Source organism: Haliotis asinina, chromosome 16 (assembly GCF_037392515.1).
Source record: "Haliotis asinina isolate JCU_RB_2024 chromosome 16, JCU_Hal_asi_v2, whole genome shotgun sequence".
NCBI lineage: Eukaryota > Metazoa > Mollusca > Gastropoda > Lepetellida > Haliotidae > Haliotis > Haliotis asinina.
Window position 1 is genome coordinate 2,650,603 of NC_090295.1, and position 21,288 is coordinate 2,671,890.

General features: G+C 40.2%; 2 protein-coding genes and 1 pseudogene across 2 annotated transcripts; 1 reads left to right on the forward strand and 2 right to left on the reverse strand.

The window, feature by feature from the left end:
• Window positions 1-608: 608 nt before the first annotated feature.
• On the reverse strand, window positions 609-16,772 carry LOC137268748 (uncharacterized). The gene is made up of 3 exons (XM_067803331.1): window positions 16,427-16,772; window positions 13,850-14,212; window positions 609-625 (listed from the first exon to the last, which is right to left on the reverse strand). Exons 1-3 carry the CDS (start codon window positions 16,770-16,772, stop codon window positions 609-611), a joined length of 726 nt encoding a protein of 241 aa, XP_067659432.1.
• Window positions 888-2,869, reverse strand: LOC137268696 (uncharacterized). The gene is made up of 2 exons (XM_067803298.1): window positions 2,542-2,869; window positions 888-1,273 (listed from the first exon to the last, which is right to left on the reverse strand). The coding sequence occupies exons 1-2, from the start codon at window positions 2,867-2,869 to the stop codon at window positions 888-890; spliced, it is 714 nt and encodes a 237-aa protein (XP_067659399.1).
• On the forward strand, window positions 6,216-9,839 carry LOC137268697 (cholinesterase 2-like; annotated as a pseudogene).
• Window positions 16,773-21,288: the final 4,516 nt, after the last annotated feature.

Genomic DNA, 21,288 nt, shown 5'->3' on the forward strand with positions numbered 1-21,288 from the left:
CCCACCACATCCGCCAATACACAACAATAAAAATTAGTGATAAATGGCTACGCAGATGACAGACTGTATGACATGAATATTCCCCAGATAGTTGAGTTGGTTAAAAGAATGCCACAAAGATGGATATCTGTTGCTCAAGGGAACACATCAGTGCCTTGAACATGTACTGGTTGCGTGTACTGATATGATCGCTACATATGTGTTTATGTAGTCATAATATACCCTCAGCTCCCCAAGTTTGTTAGGTCATTCGGGGCTGAAATCACTTTCCTGTTTCGTAATATGTATATGTTCACTGTAACGACAATACGTAGATACAACACAGAGACCTAGGTACAAACAATAATTGTGTATTTCCATCAAATATGTATAACATATGTTACAATCAACATGGAGATAATAAATTCATAAAATGCTAACAAATCTGTTCTATTACATTACAATTCTACTGTGTGTAACTATTTCCAAGACAATCATTACATGGCTACATGTTTCTACTGGTATTAGGTGATCTGTTGAAGTAACTTGAGTAACTTCACTGTCAACATGGCAGGGTAACCAGTGGTCTTGGTGAGGCTTGTGGTGTTCTGAGTCGGTTAAAAGGCTATCTAACGGCCCATGTGAGCTGGAAAAGAAACACAAAATAAAATCTATCTATCAAATATCTGGTGGCACTTAGAAAACATTTTCATCAAGTGACAAAATGAAGACATTTTCTACCTTGAAAAAGTCTATGAAAACACTGTCAGGTTTTGGAACTCTGAAGGCAATCAACACTTCACCGTATTCGGGCGACTAAGAAGAAAGGGCCAGAGGTGGATAAATTAATTCCCTTATTCATTCAAAGTAGAAAGTAGAGTTACGTTAATACGATTATTGTGTGCATTCTACAGACCTCCCATCTGTTTCACTAGTTGCTCTGCCAGCTGCAGAGGTTCAGGGCTGTAACTGTTGATGAGCTGGCACAGTTCACTGAGCTTCTGTTCAGCCTCTTCCCAGGGGAAAGATTCGTCAGTGGGACGTTTGGGTAACATTCCCATTGGACCGGACTGGTCTGGATTGCCTCTCATTGGAGCTCGCTGAATAGGCTTTGGACTAAGTAGCCTCTTCATGGGGTTAGGGGACGTCGGTAGCCCTCCATAAAGACCACTTATCAGAGATAGACCTCCATTATTGCCAAATACGTTCCTGAGATGCTCTTGTCCCTTCACAAACGACAGCAGCATGCACACGCCTTCAGTAGCTTGTCTAACGTACTCTCGTGGTGCCATTTCTGAAATGTAAAGTGCGCAATTTTGAAAAAGGCTAAAATGAAATGACAGAAGAGTTAATATCACCTTGAAATACTGGACAAACGGAACACACAAAATGCGTTATAATGAATTTCGTTCATTCATTTTCTTTACGTCTATTTAGTCCTTTGGTATAAATGATATCTGCAAAACGGTTATTAAATTTATATTTATATTTGAACAAGGTTACCGTTTTTGTTGATGAATTAGTTCCAATAAGTTTGGTCATTAGCTCAACAGCTTCAACGAACTTAAACTACAAAATACAAACAGCAAAAATGCCACAATATCGATGGAAAATCTCTGATAAGAGACACATTTCGGCCTTTCAAATAATGTACTCCAAATGCGTTGCAATACGCATGCAGAGCTTAAACTGAGCTTCTTTGTTTATTTTTCACCCGTTGACAATACAATCTTGGCACTTGTAATTACCAAAAGCAGTTTAAACATAGCATACCATTAAATGCGTTTTACCAGAATCAGCCGACTGTCCAATCACCCCTGCGCTCAATCTTCGCTCGATCACTTCTTTGTCTTGTATGTTTACATACCACCATTGCATACCTGGAGTACTGCTGTGGTTTGTCAGGCAACAAACACCTTAAGTTTCAGGCAAAGCTTAATTTTTTCTCGAACGCCTAAATCCATACCGATTTCCACTGTTCCTTTCGTTCAAATAATTCTCTGACATGTTTTGGTAAATGCGTTGGTTGTTTGGAAGCTGCTTATTCTCTTGACATTGGTGTTTTTATATTTAGAAAATTAAATGAGATCCGATTTTTTTCCAAAAAATGAAACATCTACTGGAAGCAGTACATACTTATGGTGGAATGCAGAGATTATTGTTTAATTTTCGCCCACGGCCAATTGCACCTTTGTATCAGAAATCATCAGAAATTAATGAAAATGGAAAGTAACATCTCTTTCAAGCGTTTCAACAAAATCCGTCAGTCTGCTGTCGTGTCACTGCACTCCCTGCTCAACCGATCGCTTGATTGTCTTGCTTGTTCACATATCGTATGACAGAAGTACTGCTTAGTAAAATGTTTTATATAGAGGATGCAACAGTTAGGACAGAACATGTCAAGGGCAGGATAGTCCATGGCAGAAGAGGTCAACCTCTACATTGGTATCTACGTCAAACAGGTTTGTTTGGGAATTGTGTGCTCTCTTTAGTTGTTGTTTTACATTTAGAAAGTGAAAGTTGACGAAGATACGATTTTCTTTCAGAAAATGAAAAACCTACCGGAAGCACATGGAGTTGTCATATCTTTGGCATCGCCGTGCGTTGTTGTGGTCGACGCCATGTCATAAACAGGTGTTGCCATGTCGTCTTCAACTGTCGCTGATGCCATCTCGGGGGTGACCGTTGATGAGGTGTCAGTGAAGTATTGAGTTGTGAGGGGAGGTTCAGTGGTGTCGACCTGATACGTTGTACCCTCGTCAAAGGATGTCGCGTCTTCCATCTGCCTCCTTTCCAGTTTCTGCAACAGATTCCTCAGGAGGTCCATCTTCGAGGACGGCGAGGAGAAGACAAGGACAGGAAGGAGGACAAGGCAGAGGACCGGCTTCATCTTGGAGGAGTGCTGTAAGCAGCATTGCAGTGGTCAGGGGCGACATATAACGAGATTAATAAAATATCTACATGGACAACACGCTATGTTTCAATACTCTGGGATCCTTTGTATGTACTGACACCAATTACTTACCCCATCGAAATTTCAGACCAGAGAAGACAAACTGACTGAGTATGGTTTTACGCCTCTTTACCTATATCACACAGGAACACCAGAATTTGACTTCACACATTTACCCATGTGGGGAATCAAACCCTGGACGAGTACACACTTTAACCATTACCCCACAACCCAGGCATGAGTCAGGAATATACGTAATGTCAGTCGTGGACATGACTATTCAAGGAACTTCACAATCACATTTTCCATGAAATTAAAAGCATATAAACAATGTTTTGAAAACCTTTACAAAATGTCATTTGATCATGAGATATCAAATTTGATTTTAGATACGTGCGAATTTTATATCTATTAACAAACACTTGAAACTCAACGTCGCTCCACACATACCTTGTAATCGTTAGCCTGAGAAGCCTTGAATGATACAGAACCGAACATTGCTGTTTTATATACAGGACTATCGCATAATGTTAACGACAGTATTACATAAGAAACCAGCTAAAAAGGGATCAATGTGTTAGTGGAATACGTTAGAAAAGATTTAGTTCCTGGAGTAGCAGATTAGTTCAGAAGTAGCCATGTTGTGAACGGAGAAGTTAGCAAGATCCAATCGGATTGAGTGTGTAATGAATGGAGTGTTAATTATACACCGTCACATCAAGGCTGAGCATTGATTATCCGCTCATACCATGTTAATGTGCAATTGTTCGTAATCTATTCTTACCGGGTGTCTAGAGGTATGTGGTAGGCTGGTACTTAGAGAATCAGTGTATTGTTATTGTGTTTAGTTGAATGTATACCACGACTCCGGTTCAGTCGTTATTATAGACCGTCAATTTGATTTTGGAACAGAATAGTAGGCCGTGAACTTGACCCGTAAACCTATAATCTATGTAGGGAGATAGTTTTATAGATAAACCACCTTTTTATTACAATATTTGATTTAAACAATGTTTAGTTTCCATTAATGTTCACATTCTACATGGTACATAACATAGCAAAGTGGAAAAGGTAAAAGCAAACAGGCCAAAAGATCTATGTCAATGCTTCTCCCCGTATAGTACATCATAGTTTAAAATCAATTCTATGAAACAGACGTTGATGAATTACTCAAAATCAGTATAAAGATAGAAGGTACTTAATATTCTGACAGTGTTATTTATATTCCGTAAAACGGTTTGTTTAGTCATGTAATTTTGAACTGATTTGGTAATGCTTTCATTGAATCTTCACATTGCAATATCAGGGTAGTGCTTTCAATGTTATCAAGCATCTACACCGAAACGGGACATTTATTGTGAGGAAGGAGAATTCGTCACCAACTCGTGTTATTACGGGACAAGCCGAATAGCGAATTGTGCCCCTCTAGAAGGATTTCTTATTGGCGTATGAACAGTACTTTAACAAGAACCATAACTCTATTCCTGAATTAAATATAAGCCCAGTGTTAGAGAGGCTAGTTGATTAGTTACATTGATATATGCTACTACAGCTTTGAAACGAGAAGCTATTCGTAATTGCATTTCCTTAAAATGTTGGAAGCTTTCGTAAAATCTCCCCCAAGGCCCGTAAGACCCAAGAAAGTCTTATTGTCAACAAACGCACTTGTGTGTATTTGAATCTCTCACCGTCCAAGGCATTATTCTTAGTAAAAACTATACACGAGACGAGACGAATTCTGTTTGCTAGGTTCTTTGTACTTTCACTATGACTATATATATTTCTGAGGATATTTTGAACGATGACATTATGCCATAAACGGCTTTTGTTCTCGGGAATATTTTTTTTCAAAGCGCCACATTCATTCCGCTCGTTTTGATTAGTTTGTCGTATTTACGCACAAAACAAACACAGACGGGGACGAACATTCGTGAATTTTACGGAAAGAGAATGGTGACGAATGGGGCACGAGTCTTTTTGGAGGTTACGAAAAAGGGCGCGTGGTGACGAAAGGGTTGGGGGCGGAGGCTGATCATCTTTCACAAATATACTGTTTAACTTCACACATCGTTAGCCCCTCTCACCCTCACGATTATGCATGAAACAGGACGGTAGTGCAATTCTATTTGTTATTTCTTCAAAAAGGTAATTAAAAGGTCAGATGATGTTAACATTAAAACTTTAATATTTCAGACAATTAGGTCATACCTCATATTATTCGCTGTTATCATTTATCTTTTCAAGTTTTGCAGACAAACTTATGAATGAAACGATATCTCACGCACAGTCACCCATCCATGTAATCTCCGCCACCAACGTTTCAGCTACATGTTTTGCTGGTTGTTATTGTTTATTACTTGGAATTTTTTAGCTTTTTCTTTGTCTTGGTATTTTTGTTGGTTTTTTGTGTTTTGATTTTTTTTTTTTTTTTTTGCTGTTGTTGTTGTTGTTGTTGTTGTTTGTTTGTTCATTTGTGGAGGAGGGGTGACCAGACCAGAGTTCTAACGAGCACACAACCGCGCTAGCTACGTCTCGCGTTGTCGCACTTTGGTTAATTTTGCCGCTTTTTGTGATTGCGGCAACGCGAATATGTCCCTTCATGGATTCCATAGTATCTAAATATACTGTGAACTTGATAAGCTGCACACTGCCCTTGCACAGGCAGCTGTAAGATTACAGGTACCGTGACACAGGACGCCATACACCGCCCACACATGTAGAGGGGATTGTGATATATGTTGCATGATATGAATACAGAATCAATATCCCAAGAAGTCACCCATACTCGTATATGCGTGCTGCCATATTTTTGGAATATAAACGACTGCAGCGTTAAACAACAAAATAACAAGCTGTGTGAACAGTGCTTTTAGATAGCAACATCTCGCAATAAGGGTCAAGGAGGACAAACGGTGAAGTTGTTGTTGAAAGTCAGAATACCGGACGTACGGGATTTGATTATGAAGTACCTGATCACTGTGTTCATGTTAGTTCCCCCTGCTACGGGGATGGACGTACCAGTGATAAATTCCACCTGGGGATATATACAGGGCATGGCGAGAACCAATAGGGATGGACATACTTACTTTGCCTATTGCGGAATCCCGTACGTGAAGCCTCCAGTTGAAGATCTAATATTCAGAAAACCACAACCACACCCAGGAGTTTCTGACATATTTAATGCTTCGAACTATGGACTGTCCTGTATAAAGTGATATTCCTTTGCAGCTACTGGGAATATTCGGATTTTTAGTGCCCCAGATGGCATCGCACCGGATAACTATGGGATCAACATCTGGCGCCCCAGTGGGTCAGAACTAACAATGAAGTGTTTGGTGATGACAACAACATCACTATCATCGGACAGGGGTGGCGAGTGTGGCCTATCACGTGTTGTACCCGGGGTCAAAGGGGCTGATCACATTTCTCTGGACGATCAACAGAAATGATCAACTTACATCAGTAACTCTTGGATATAACTTGCCAAGGTGGAGGTGATGACGCAATGAGCAGACAAAGGGACATGGTAGACTGTATTAGGAAGACCGACAGTAGAAGTGTATTAGTCTTTCCCCAGTTTGAATGGTGGCCAGCCTATGAACTCATGCAGTACACGTGGGTCCCCACTATTGATGGAATCCTTGTCAGAGATGACCCCCAAGTCATCGTAAGAGCATCGAGCACCAAGGACATCGACGTTACGGTAGGGGCCAACAACAACGAAGGGGGACTCCAGCTGACGCGAGCTCTTGCGTTTGATAGGGCAAATAAACACATTACCGCGACCGACATATTCAAACCAAGGAGTTTGATAGAGGAGTTTGTCTCACAACAGTTACAGCACCTCATGAGGAGCTAGCACACCCTTCATCAATGACACCGTCACCTTGGAGTACACCACCATTTGACCAGCCACTGCCTCGAGAACAGGTACTTTCAACGTACGGTGACCCCACCTTCGTAATACCTGGAGTCCTCTTTGCCAGGACGCATACATTGTTGGACACCAACAGGTAGTGTCACTTCTATTTATTTGACCACTATCCACCCTTCACCAGCGCTGTGGAAGGTATGAATCAAGGAATGGATAACCTGTATCTGTTTGACGGGAATCCGGCCTTGCTCAAGAAGTCTGGATACTCGGAGACCCTCACATCAGAGGCGTATCAGCTTATATTAACAACCTTTGACACATCGCTCTCCTCGCTCTCTCACGACAGTATCAAGGTATGTTGTGAACTACGTCATCAATATTTGTGATAGCCAAAATCCCGACAAGCAGCTGATAACGAAGAAAATCATGACACAAGGAAAGTCTTTGTCAAGAAATCATAAGATTTGTCTACTTTCGTTTTTCTTAATAAACAAGTAAAATTTCATGTAATCAAGAATGAAAGACTAAAAAATGTTCTACATCATTTTGGAAACTTTGCAGTAGATCGGTGATGCCATGAATGAAAACAAGTTTTGGGCTCATTTTCGTCTGGATGTTTTTGCAATTGTTCATTAGCATATAAATACGTTTGCTAGGAAACTTTGGATGAAAAACTTTGCTTCTAAGCTAGTGATTTCCAAATCGTCATAGCAGGAATGCTAAGCCGACTTCTTGTTCACAGACACTAAATCTGACATTACAACTTCATTTCTGGCGACCGGGTGTTCCCGGAAATGACAAGTGCGCGAAAGTAGATGTCCGGGAAATTACATCACGTCAGGATAACAATACATAATTATGGTAGTAGTATAATCATTTCCAGTAATCAAGCATTATTATACATAATTATGTTTAGAAATACCTCGATGCTTGTATATTTGCTCAGATGAGGGGAATATTCAGTAGTCTTTCAAAATGCCAAGTTGAACTTTATTTTCACAGTAACTCCAGCCCTGCTGATGAAGGAAACTGAGACAAACATCACTGACTTCAATATGGCCGACCAGCGCAACCTCTCCTTCACAATAAATATGTCAGTACGTAGCTACGTCTACCCCAGACGAATGACTCCCATCCCCAACCTCATGAAATTTCCCACTACATCTACAACGTCCTCATCGTCTACATCAACTACAACACCAGCCACATCTGCCCCTACATGGTTCGGACTGGACGCCCACACGGCCGAGGTGACTATCCTGGCCCTCATTGTAACTCTGTGTGTTGTGGCTCTGTTACTGGTGACAATAGTCATGTGCTACTCTTTGAAACGGAGGACACGCTTGATTGAAACCTTTACATTGACATGAGAGCACCAGACAAATAATCACTGCATCGACCATACTTATATGTTGAGGTTAGAAGATCACATTTAACGCAGTTGTTACACCTTCATAAACTGACACTCTATCTACAGCTTCCATGTCGTCTACGTCCAAGGCAACATCAGTTACATCCGTCCTGACATTGTTTGTACTGGACGTCACTATCCTGGGAATAAAATGTCGTGGACCTGTGTGTAAAGTTCAATGTGTCATAGGTCTGACTCTTTCCGTGTTGTCACAATCCCTAGTGTACAGTACACAACCCTGTACACTTAAAAGAACACACGAATCCCTGGGTATATGACCAGATGGTGGCCACATGAATATACTGCAAATACTTAGTTGCGGGTACAGCAACGTGCAGTCCTTCGTTGACACACAATTCTCACCTCTCTTGTTTCAAGGCTTGTTCTGGAGAGCTAATTACTACTGACAGACAGTTCCTATAGCCCCTAGCAACAAATGATGTCTTAATGACATTGATGTTTCATTAGTTCTCCATGCAATGTCAGTAGGAAAAGACACAGACAAAGGCGGAGGTGCATCACTCACGATTTTATTTCAATCAAATATCAGTAATAATTTCCATTGCATAGGGTCATCACCCTACCAGGATTAGCATCAGCTTCTCCTTGATCACACATGAGCTGGTTATCCAGTTGGCTAGGTGAGGTACGTGTTTTGGAGCCTGCTCAAAAAGAAAAGTGTGGACCCGTTTGGGCTGTAAAATCAAAGGGCATATTATCATAGTTATGTCCTACGCACTTTAAAACAGTCATGGAAATAAACATGATCACACTTAATATGATAATCATGTATATATATGATTGATTTCTTTGAGTGACATTATAGAAGTAGCTAGTATAGAGATGACACTACCTTATGGATGATCAACTTCTTTTTTTTTAACAATAGCGACGTTTCGGTATAGGTTCTTATACCGTTTTCAAGCATATGGGGTAATGATGGGATACACCAGATACTGCCACATCGGCAGGAACCTCGTGGTGATTTCATCGAATGGCTCACTAAAGGTTTGGTAAATGAGCAAGGTATTTCATTATGATAATGTGTTGTGATGTCTGTTTTTCAATTCTATTTGAATCCTATATAATTAGTCCTGGACATGTCATGATTCACACTATATTGATAATGATACTATACCCAGCTACAGACATGTATTGGTATCGTTTCATACATACACCTAGTCAATCATAATAGTTTTCAGCAAAATGACCCGTTTGAATACATTCATTCCAATAAGAAACGACTCTAAACCCAGAGACTTCACGGCCACATGAAATATCAATGTCATTGTTGCCTCGCGTTTGTGTCGACTATTGGGGTTGTCGGTGCTGACCCATGTTGCTTTGTCGTATACAGTTGTCATTTCCCTGTAAAATATTGTGTTGGGAAGTTGAGTAGGGTCCTTGTATGTTGTTTCCTCGTTGCAGGGTGTCGTGTTCTCATCTGCAGTGTCCTTGCCCATGTATGGCTTTGTGCCCATCGCGGACGGATCCGTTGTTCCCTCGTTATAAAATGTCGCGTCCTCGTACTGCCTCTTCTGGAGTCTCAGCAGACGGCGCGGAAAGGACGAGGACAGGCAGGAGGACAGGCAGGAGGACAGGCACGAGGACAAAACAAATGACCAGCATCATTGTGGAGGAAGAAAACGATGTTCTGAAAATAAACAGCAATGGCCATGTCAGAGGCACCATAAAACAAATATATGTAATATCTACATGAGGTCACTGACCAAGATATATGTTGTTTATTACATCTACATGTTAACAAAATACCATGAATACTCGGTGCCAGTAAACAGATCAGCAAGTCACTGGTAAAATTAACCAAAACCACGAAATCTGTCACTAGTAAAGCGTAAGTTGTACCAACTAGTAAATTGTCAAAAGCGATTTTCCAAAACATTTCAACTACAGATAACATATTTTCGCGTCTAATCCTTTTTGTTAAAGTCATTTACTAATTATGTCTTCTTTCTGTAACTTGGCGAGAGACAATTGATCACTTGTATCACTTATGTGATACTTTGATCACTTTGTATCATTGGAATATTACTTAACAGTGTCCCCCATACGTACCTTGTACACGTTACAAAAAGTCGCCTTCACTAATACGGAACAAATAATTCCTTGAGATATAGATATACACACACACACACACACACACACACACACACACACACACACACACACACACACACACACACACACACACACACACACACACATCTGGTATCATTGCGCAACAAATCAACCAACCAAGGAGGAGTCGATCCCTATTGTTCCAGAATTAGCCATGTAGTTGTGACGGAATCAGGAGTTTGTCGGATTAAGGACAGAATGTGAATAAAGTGTTAATCATGTGCTGTCATGGTAACACGAAGACAACGTTTTAACAATGAAAAGCAGCTTAATTTGGATTGATATGCAGTTGTTCATAAGCGTTTGGTGTCTGCAGGGTGTGGTATGTAGGAACAAAACACGATTTTATTCTCATGAATGGTTTATAATGCTATGGAGAATTAGATATTTCCAACTATACAAATGTGTGGTGTGTATTGATGTTGAAGACATACAGCTGCTTGGCCTTGAAATATTTGAGTTCTACAATAATCGATGAAAATACAACACATTCATAAGTGTTTCACCTCATAAATACAATAATAATGTGTCTATTTATATAGCGTCAAACTCCACACTGGATATGATCATAACGCTATTAATCAATAGCACAGGATAATATTACCCCGGTTAATCCAATATGTCTTTCGGGTTCTAGACGGTTATAGTCAGCTGAGTTATGAACAGAAGCAATTTTGGACAAATTCATTTACCTCAGTGGAACCGAACAGCACAGTCACTGATAAAGGAGTTTGTGTGATACTTAATATTACCTGTCTGTCATTACGATGAGGGAATCACGTCGATTTCTGTTCTTATTAACAGCATCCGAACTTCTTTAACAATACATACAGGAAGATGGGAACGAATACCCCTTTAAGAAAGAATATGTGTAACGTGTGACCTACATGTTGGATGATATCGTTATCTGCTGGATTGTCCTGCCTGTCGTACTCACGAAAATGATATCTTCCGCTAAACTGCTGTTCCCAATCCACGGTTATGAAATTCAACATTCTTCTAACCTTGTCCTACTCAACATCTTCAAAAGGAATTACTAAGGAAAAGGAAGATGTTTTTTTTTTCTAATGACTTGATGTTCTTTTAACTAATTCCGACCAGAATCATTTCTGGTATCATTACTGATACTGACAGGATTAAAAGAAAACGAAGTTAATCATTATTTTGTATTGGTTTGGAGTTTTAATCCCAGCATATATATGCTATTCTGATTGGGTATACGTCAGTTTTGTTTGAACATTCTGTTAAATAAATCGACACGGCTTGGAGTCAGATTGTTAAATGATAAAGACATTTACTTGAGTTGCGTGTGTAGATTTATTTTCACACATTTTTAATCCATTTTCTTTTGTCCAAACAATCGTTGTGAAGAGTTGCTATACGACAGAAAGTGCTGTCATTGTACTACATCTACAACCAAATAACAATGTATGCATGTATATAGCGTCAATCGGTAGCATGTTTACAGCGAGTGCAAATACACAGTGCATGTACACAACATGTCCCTTTCTTTCATTTCTGAAAATTGTCTTCAGCATCTCATGCTTGAGTCAGACTCGTTGAGGTGGTTGTCTCGCCATTGTATCCTAATTACGTAGATGGATGCTCATGCTGTGATCACTGAGTTGTGTTGTCCAGATAGGATTATTTACAGACTGTCGCTAAATAGCTGGAATGTTGCTCAGTACTATTTCAAACAAATACATTCTTTAACAGACGGGGTTCTCTTGTGTTTTGTATTGAACACATTGTTTGTGTCTCATGGCATTGTGTCTTTGGGCAGACTGTTCCATCTACGTGGACCAGCTGTTTCAAAGAAGCAGGATACACAAGATTTAAGTTTCTATTTAGGGACAGCAAGGAGATTTTGATGGCAAGATTAAATAATTGGTGGGGCTTCAAAAGGTCCGCTGATATATTGGGGCCAAACGTAAAACACTAGAATGTGATCAATACAGGCTGCTCTCTTGGACTAGTGAAGAAACTTTAAGACAAGACAGATGTGTCCACGAACAGGAGATAGGGTCATAGTCGTGGCCACAAAGTACTGACTGTGTAGTAATTTGACCTGATGGTGAGTTGGCATAGGCTTTACCGGTTTCTCACAAGCAGTCCCAACTGATCATTTCAGTTGTGAGCTGGCACTGGTATTATGAGTTCCTAGCAGGCTGCCCTAGGAGTTCATCGTGATAGTGAGCTGGATGGATGGCGGATGGCTACGATATTGTGCAGATAATGAGTGAGCGAAAATTTAGAGTCACATCGGTGGTATTTCATCCATTTCGTGACAAGAATGTCCATTATGAAAACAGGGCCATGTTTAAACAAAAAGTCCCACGTACTGACTGGAAACCAGACAAAAGGGGTCATTGTTGTTTCTTTTATTATTATTATTATTATTATTAACTTGTTATTACTGTTTAATTGTTATATTCAAACCGCAATATCAGTAGGGAAACATAAAGACAAAGAAGGAAGTACAAACATCAGTCGTTGTTTCATTTCAATCAAATATACACAATACTGGATATAATTAACACAATTATAATTGAAAAGTCCTAACATGATAAATCTGTCCTCATGTGAACCGGTTGTCTAATGGTCTGGGCGAGCCTGTGGGATTTCTGGAGTTCTGGATCTCTGGAGTCTGGGACTTATAGTGTGCAACACAAGTGGAGAGACCATCTATCGACCCATGTGGGCTGAAAAAACGAACAACAAATTATCACACGTCTAAAGCAGTCATAAATGATGCAACTATAAGCTCCAATATGCCAGCCATACGGTGCATTAAGGCCACCAATTTTACATCATGACAATCGAGATTTAATGACTCAAACACGTGTAGATCAAAGCTTAAAAAAACTTGAACTGACCCTTAACACTCGTGTGGACAAAACCTAAACAAGACACGATATTTCAGAATCATGAGTTCGAAAACCTCACTAGACAACGTGGGTGTGTGTGAGTGAGAGAGATTTATGTTATTTATATGGTTTTTTTGTGAGTTTTTCCACTTTGATGTCGTGTATATCCAGAAGCATTGTGTCCAGAAACAAATTATAGAGTATGAGAAAGTATGACGACAGCAATTATATATCGTCTTAATATATCACAATCAAAACACATTCACTTTCACGTTGCAAATTTAACCGTGAATTGGTATACTTAAAATATAGGCTTCATTTTATTTGAGAATCACTTACAAGGGACAACGGGCGGACAAGCAGTGTTTGAGCTGATGCCCTTTGCAATAGTGCCCTTGCCATGAAGTGGAGAATTTGTCTTTACGAAACCAACGATATCAGGGATGGTGAAGCCAAATCACAGGATCAGTTTGTGATACAGCTAAAGGACGCAACCCACCACATCATGAATTGATGTGCGTTGGATCAGAGGCTAAATGCAACGATGAATCAGTTCAGTTCTAGAGGACCAATCAGAATATAATTTCGTTTAAATACACCTTGTTCATTCTGTATATATTACTTACCTCCCATCTGTTCCACAAGAGCCTCTGCTAGCTGCAGAGGTTCAGAGCTATAACTGTTGATGAGTTGACACAGTTCACTGAGCTTCTGTTCAGCCTCCTCCCAGGGGAAAGATTCGTCAGGATTACCTCTCGTTGGAGCGGGCTCTACAGGCTTTGAACCAACGATCTTAAATAGTCTCTTCATGGAGTTAGGCGAAGTCGGTAGCTCCCCGTCAGGACCAGCCATCATAGATAGACCTCCGTTATTGCCGAACATATGCCACAGCTTTTCCTGTCCTTTCACGAAGGCTAGTAGCATGCACACACCTTCAGTTGCTTGTCGGAGGTACTCACGAGGCCTCATGGCTGAAATGGAGTTGAAACCTGTTCATGAGGGCCAGTTTAATAACGAATTAAGGATGATTTTCTTATCACAGAAAGATTGTTCAGATGCGGATACTATTTCCTGTACGTGAATCACCCACATGAACACTATTCCAACAATCACACGTTTTTGCAACGACGTGAAAGGTTGTATATTGGTAAAGTCATCATACAACACTGTCACAGCATTATTATAAGGAGTCTTTTTAGAACATTAATAATGTAACAACAGTGTTGCAAGTGTACACTGTGTAAACGTTACGCTTTGGGCTCCTCCATATATAGTTTGCTTGAAAACCTTTCACGTTAAGATTTTATCTTCACAATTCAGCAACAGCTACACGCAAATTGACGAATATACGTTGAACTGAGTTTCTACCATGTTCCTTGTGTACTGCTCAGTACTGAGAACACTGCTAAAGGATCAAACATAATTAAAGCACAAATATCACTTATTCATGACATATAATATGCACTGTCGCTTGTAAAAATACAAATAAACAAAATTATAAGCGTACAATCGCTAGCAAAAGTGCAATATTTTGTACTTGGGCTTACTTCCCTCGAAAGAAAGCCCTCGGGAGACCGAACCCAGTCATAACGGGTGGGTAACGACGGCTTCCGATTGGCTTGTTCATTTGCTGATACGCTGAGGGCTCATTGTGTGTACAGGAAGATGATCTGTGTGATGGGCATTTTAGAAGTATGGCGAGTCACAAGAAAGTAAGATTCTCTATGGATAGCAACTTCTTTTATTGTACTTGATGCGTCGTTTCAGTATGGATTCATATACTGTTGTCAAACAAAATCATACAAACTAGAAGACGTTGTTATCCAATTTGAGTGTATTTAGAGATGTCGGGTTTTGTAAATGCGAGTTCTCTGCATTTGTGTTCGATCCAATCACAAATCATTTCAGTAGAAATGGCGAACTACTGCGTGGCTAGAAACTGTCATTCGTCCAAGTACAAAGCAGGACTTGAAACTGAGAAGAGTTTGCACCAGTTTCCGTCAGATCCAGACATCCGAGAAAGATGGATGTAGTTTGTTTGCAACCCACAGACATAAAACATGTCATGTGTACAAGCATCACACCTGCCTAATTACATAATGTGGCAGAGACAGGACTCGTGTGCACGAGTCATAAATCAATTTATTTCGTTTATGGCCTATAGCCTGATAGGCGTTAAGTTCAAATTGCATGTGTATTGCATACTGATTTTAGCAGACAGACAGGCAGACATATTGGTGTCAATAAACCAGACATTGAGCTTTCTCTGTGACAGAGGCTGCTTACCACAATCAACAGGTTTTATAAGGTAGATTATGTACTTGTTTTGTACACAACCAACATTCGACTACTGCTCACGACCTAATACTCCGGGCTTGCATAGTGTTTCAAGCTCCGCGAACCTATTCACTGTGCATAGTTATGGGCAGAGCGCAGCACAGCTGTTGAAACCAGTTTTTCCCCCAGCGCTGGGGGAAATTTAGTGAGTCGTTTGAACTCCGATTTCGCGGGCTTTTTTTCGTAGCATACTTTTCAACTTTATATGTTGAAGTGGCGTTGTTGATGATTTGTTTCGGTAAGTCCATACCGAAAGGTATCAGAATCTCTTGTGCTTTACGTTGCATGTGACCTTTAAGTAGAACGTAGACAACGTAAAATGTTGGCATCAAATAAGTGTAACTTTGCGGCTAACTTTGATGACACATCGCAACGTCAGGCCATGTTACAACAGCGTAAACCAGAGAATAATGTTGTGACAACGTGAAATTGTTAGTTGGGCTCCAGTTGGATAACCATGTGCTTGGATATCAATGTGACCAGCTATTCCTAGGTTTTTGTTGATAACATACGTGATGAGGATGAAAATGTTGTTTCAGGTCAATGTTAACACTGCATCATGCTGTCTACGAATCCAGTAGACACACTGAAAAGTGTAAGTGGTATATATTGGCAGCAAGATTTGCATACTCCACAGGGAGTTTGATGTAACGTTGATACTGACATTCCATGACCAAGGGAACCATATACCAGAGTAAGCACTACATGCATGGATATGTGCGATATATAAATATCCTCTAAAAATAAATAATATTAAAAAAAACATTCTTCCTTTCGTTTGAATTCAAATAATTTCTCCCAAGGTATAATACTGTCAATACAGCCACAGTGTAAGTTATCGTGTTGGCCATATATGCATCACTTACCTGAATGTGGTGTTGTCATATCCCTGGCGTCACTGTACATTGTGTTCATGGTGTCATAGCCAGGTGTTGTCATGTCGCTGTCGGTGCTGTCGGATGTCATGTCGGTGCTGTCGGGTGTCATATCGGGGCTGTCAGATGCCATGTCTGTGCTGGCTGTGTCCACATCATATGCCATTGTTGTTTGCACGTCCATGTCTTGGGTAGAATAAGTCTCGTCATAGGATGTCGTGTCCTCGAACTGCCTCCTCTCAAGTTGTTCCAGCAACTTCTCTAGGAGATCCACCTTCGATAACGGCGAGGAGAGGACGAGGACAGGCAGGAGGACAAGGAAGAGGACCGACTTCATCGTAGAGAACTGGCAGTAAACGTTTGGTCAGTTAACAACAATGTTCTGTTCTGAAGCACTATCTAACAACATTCATGCAGTATGTTATTGCAGGAAGTTATTGAATGACGATGGTTAGTTGATATCAGTATTCGGTAACATTTCAGTGAACATGAAAACAAGCAATCCGTACTTCATCCCATGATGTAGAGGAAAGAATTAGCTCGGAAACGTGGGACGGTGGGGTAGCCTAGTGGTTAAAGCGTTCGCTTGTCAAACTGAAGACCCGGGTTCGATTCCCCACATGGGTACAATGTGTGAGGTCCATTTTCTGGTGTCCCCCGTCGTGATATTGTTGTAATATTGCAAAAAGCGGCGTAAAACTAAACTCACTCATTCACTCACTCTGAAACGTCGTGCAATAAGAAACAGTTATTGTTCATTCAAATCGCCGTGTATTTATATTCCTCCAACTTCTATATGCCTTCCAAGGGTTTCGAATGAATGAATGTCTCAGGTGCATATTTATCGAATCAAACATAAATAAACAAAAGGTGATTGTGAGATCCTCTGATCAGAGAAGTGTAATATTCCATTTTGTTATCAACAGCCAGGTAAAAATAATGTGTTCATCTCATCTCATGCTGTTTACCAGTAAGCCGTATCTTTAATTGTAGACACAATGAGGTTGAAGACACAATGAGAGTGAAGACACAATTTGAGCGTAGACATGGGAGCGTGGGCACAATTTGAGTGTAGACTGTAGACATTATGACACAGTAGACACAATGAATTGGCTTGTCTGGGAAAACGTACATCGAAGACGAACATATGCCAGTACTACTGTTGGACGCACAACCAGCGACATTCCATGAGCCATCATATTTTCCTCCAAACACTCACAGTTATGTCGTGTAAGTACATTACATGTGAATACATCTTCTTAAAACAGTCATCAAATTCCATGTTACAAAAACATTCAGGATGTACATTTCATAGCAATGATACATAACATATAGTTCCACACATGTAAGTATGGTAAATAAACAAAGTTTTACAAATAAACAAAGATACCCAATAACTGTCTCACCACACTCACCTTGTTTAACATTAATGGTAACCACCCGTACAGACCCAGGTTTAATCATTGCTCTTATATATACATACACCTGTAGCCCGTGATGTCATCAAGAATGTTCCGTAACAGCTGTTGGGGCATCAGCGTGAAGGCGGAATTCAATAGAAAAGTGTGGTCCAAAAGTAGTCGGATTAGTGCAGGATTAGCCATGTCGCATGTAAGGGAATTAGCGAGATTGAGAATATAATGTGTGAAGCAGTGGTTAATTACGCGTCCTTCGTCTGGACACCAAGGCCAGGGTTACACGTTACGCTATAAGTGGCTGCTCAATTTGCAGGTTGTTCGTCATCTCTTGTTCACAGCAATGAATGGTTCGTGATTTTGCTATTGTTTATTGCACTTTGTTGTAATGGTCAGTACTGATCTGTCTTTAAGTGTAAAGTGTGCATCAGTGTGTAGCGTTGTGTTTGGACACTGATGTTTGACCTTCAGCCATAGGAGATGTTGGCCGTCCACTCAGGAGCCCGTTATTATCCCACTATTCTATTTTCGGGACACGCTGGGTGTGCTTACAAAATGCACCCCTTTGCGTTAATACCTTCTGGTATTAATGAACACAGGTACACAGGTTTCACCTGTGAATTTCACCCTTACATTCCCACGTTTACATTTTTTAGATAACCGGGGACATATCGCTCCAAATATTGATTAGACAATTTCATTAAATTTTAGAAAGTGATCACATATAACCTATTTTACATTAGTGATTACATTATGTACAGATTCTAGTACTTATAGGTATATCCGGGATTGGAAACCACCCTCTGAGTCAGGCACATGATCGCCACCACACAAACTCAGCGATCTAACCCACCCAGCCACTCATCCACAAAGGTAGAAGCGGACAACTGGTAGCCTGGATCAAGTGTCCTCTCACGACAGGAGTAATAGTAAATACCACGGGAATTAGACGTTTAGTGACATCCAAGATTAGGGGTAACGTAAAGAGTGGGGGTCTTATTCTACTTTGAATTCCGCCTCTTATCCCATTCCCTCACCGAGGACCTACCCCTATCCTCATCATACGAAAAATTGGTCTCAGATCACGAGGACGACCAATGATGTAAGGAAGATGAAAAGCAAAAGTACAAGACCTCGTTTAACATCAACATTCAGGGACGTTGTGTTAGCCTGGCGATTTAAAACGTTGGTTCATCACACTTAAGTCCCTGGTTTTGGAATTACCGTGAAATGGCAATTCATTAAGTTACACCTCAAGATCAAAGTTTCGTTTAAATTTTAAGAAGATGGACTTGGATGACCGTGGGATTGAATGTGTAAGAAACGATGGTTTAAACTACTTTTAGTCGTGTTATGATTGATCTTTGTCAGAAGCGGAAAGTTTGAGATATTATTCCACCGCCATATCCACAGACGATCAATGGTTATGACGCTTATACTCACAAACGCGCATGGGAACGCACGCGCGTGCATACATACGCACAGACATGCACATACACGGGTTTAGTCTCTAGTCGCCAACACTATCAAAGCTGACTAATCAGGATGAAAACGTAAAATGAATTCGAAACCGCCTGACCAGGACTAAAGTGACCTTGATTGACTGTACATGTTGTTATAAGAATATTTAGTGGTGTAGGAAGGTCAGCATATACAATTTGAATTCCATTATTGATTTAGTTAAAATATTTATTATTTTTATAAATGGTCTAATATGTCAAAATATACCTTTTTCAAGTCTTTACTTCCAAGAGCTACATGCATATGTTTGCTTGGTTGCCATGTACAAAGACAATACATTTACGTGATAGGTAATATTTTTTTCACCTCACATCTGATCTGGTGAAAGTTTTATGGTTTAACTCCGTAAGTTTTCTTCTCATTGCATAAATGTTCTTCTTTACTATCAGGCAGATAATGTTTAGAGCGTTGTTATTTTTCCCCTTAAAACCAAATAATATATTTTCTAATGCCAGTTCAGCTTGTCCAATATCACGAGCCACGAGGACAGTTCGGTCCACACTCCCTTTACAAAACTACGCTCAAACAGTAAATGCCATACAGACTCACGTGTCTGTTTACAAAATGTGCATTATGGTGATTCTCTAATTCCAATCTCATGTAAATAAGTAAGCACACATGCTTACACGTCGCTGTAAAAGTAAAGTCAACCTGAATGAGATCATTAAACCCTTTCCTCTGTGTCAGTCATTTAGCCATCACTACATACCGAAACAAAAGTCTGATTAATCTATTCAGACAATGACCTATTTTTCTTGTGTGAAAGTGAAAAAGACACCACAAACAACTCTGGTTAAACTGAATTCCAATTTCTGGTTTCAAAAGAAAATGGTGTTTACAAATGAATTTTAATTTTAAAATTTAATAACAACGCCTTTCTCTACTTTCTGTCGAGGTTCAGGCAGCATAGCTTAACTATGAAATCATAGACCGCCCTTGTTTGACGAGGTCGTAAAATAATTCACAATGCATCTGACTCACTGGTTAAACCTGTTATGTGTTTTTAGCGCTTATTCAGCATAATGAAGTTGCTACAATATCAGTTCCGTACCAGACAACCAAACCTTTCTAGCGTCAGAGCCTCGTTTTGAGATTTCTACGATTTTCAGGTTTCTGTTTGTCAGTGCTCGCGGTACGACAGAGTACGCTGTACGACGTGTTTGCAAGGACTATACGGAACGTAGTGTTGCAATAAGCACGTGCTTAGACTTATCAAACCATACTGATTGATGTCTATGCATTCAGTGAAATAACATAGTCTAAACATTCTGGAATTTTTTATCGCACTAAGATGCTTTCGCTCGTTTGATACCAAATCATTAACTCGTTCATAAAAATGGTATTTTACGGAAGGTCGTTCAGTATCCTCTGTTTGCACACCATGATGCATGATGATGATGATGATATTTACACATTCGGGTGCAGACCGTACGTGTACGTTGTGTGGTTGTTTCGAGGAAGGTTCTGACGTTGAATGTCTTCTCATCACTACAGTCCCTACAGTCACGGCTGTAGCGCCAGATGTTGTCTACAAGAATATCTGTATCGTTTTAGAATGAGTTAGTGAGTGGGTTCGTGGCATCTTTCAACATTATGTCAACTGTGCCACTATGTGACATCTCAATGTTTGCGAAAGTCTAGAAAAGACACGTCTCTGGCCTTTGCAACTGTGGTAATACTCAGACACGGTGGTTTCCCGCGACCAAAGCGTGACTCCCAATCACACCGATAAAACCCGATCATAGCCTCTCCTGCCTCTCAAAAGCAACACACAAGATTGTCGAAATCAGTTCCAACTCGCCGTTTTGACTTGTGTGTATAACATTTAGTTCTCATGGTGTCAATCACTAGATTATCTGGTCAATACTATATCTATTCTAACGTCTCTTCTGAAACAATCCTTCGTTTTCATTAAAG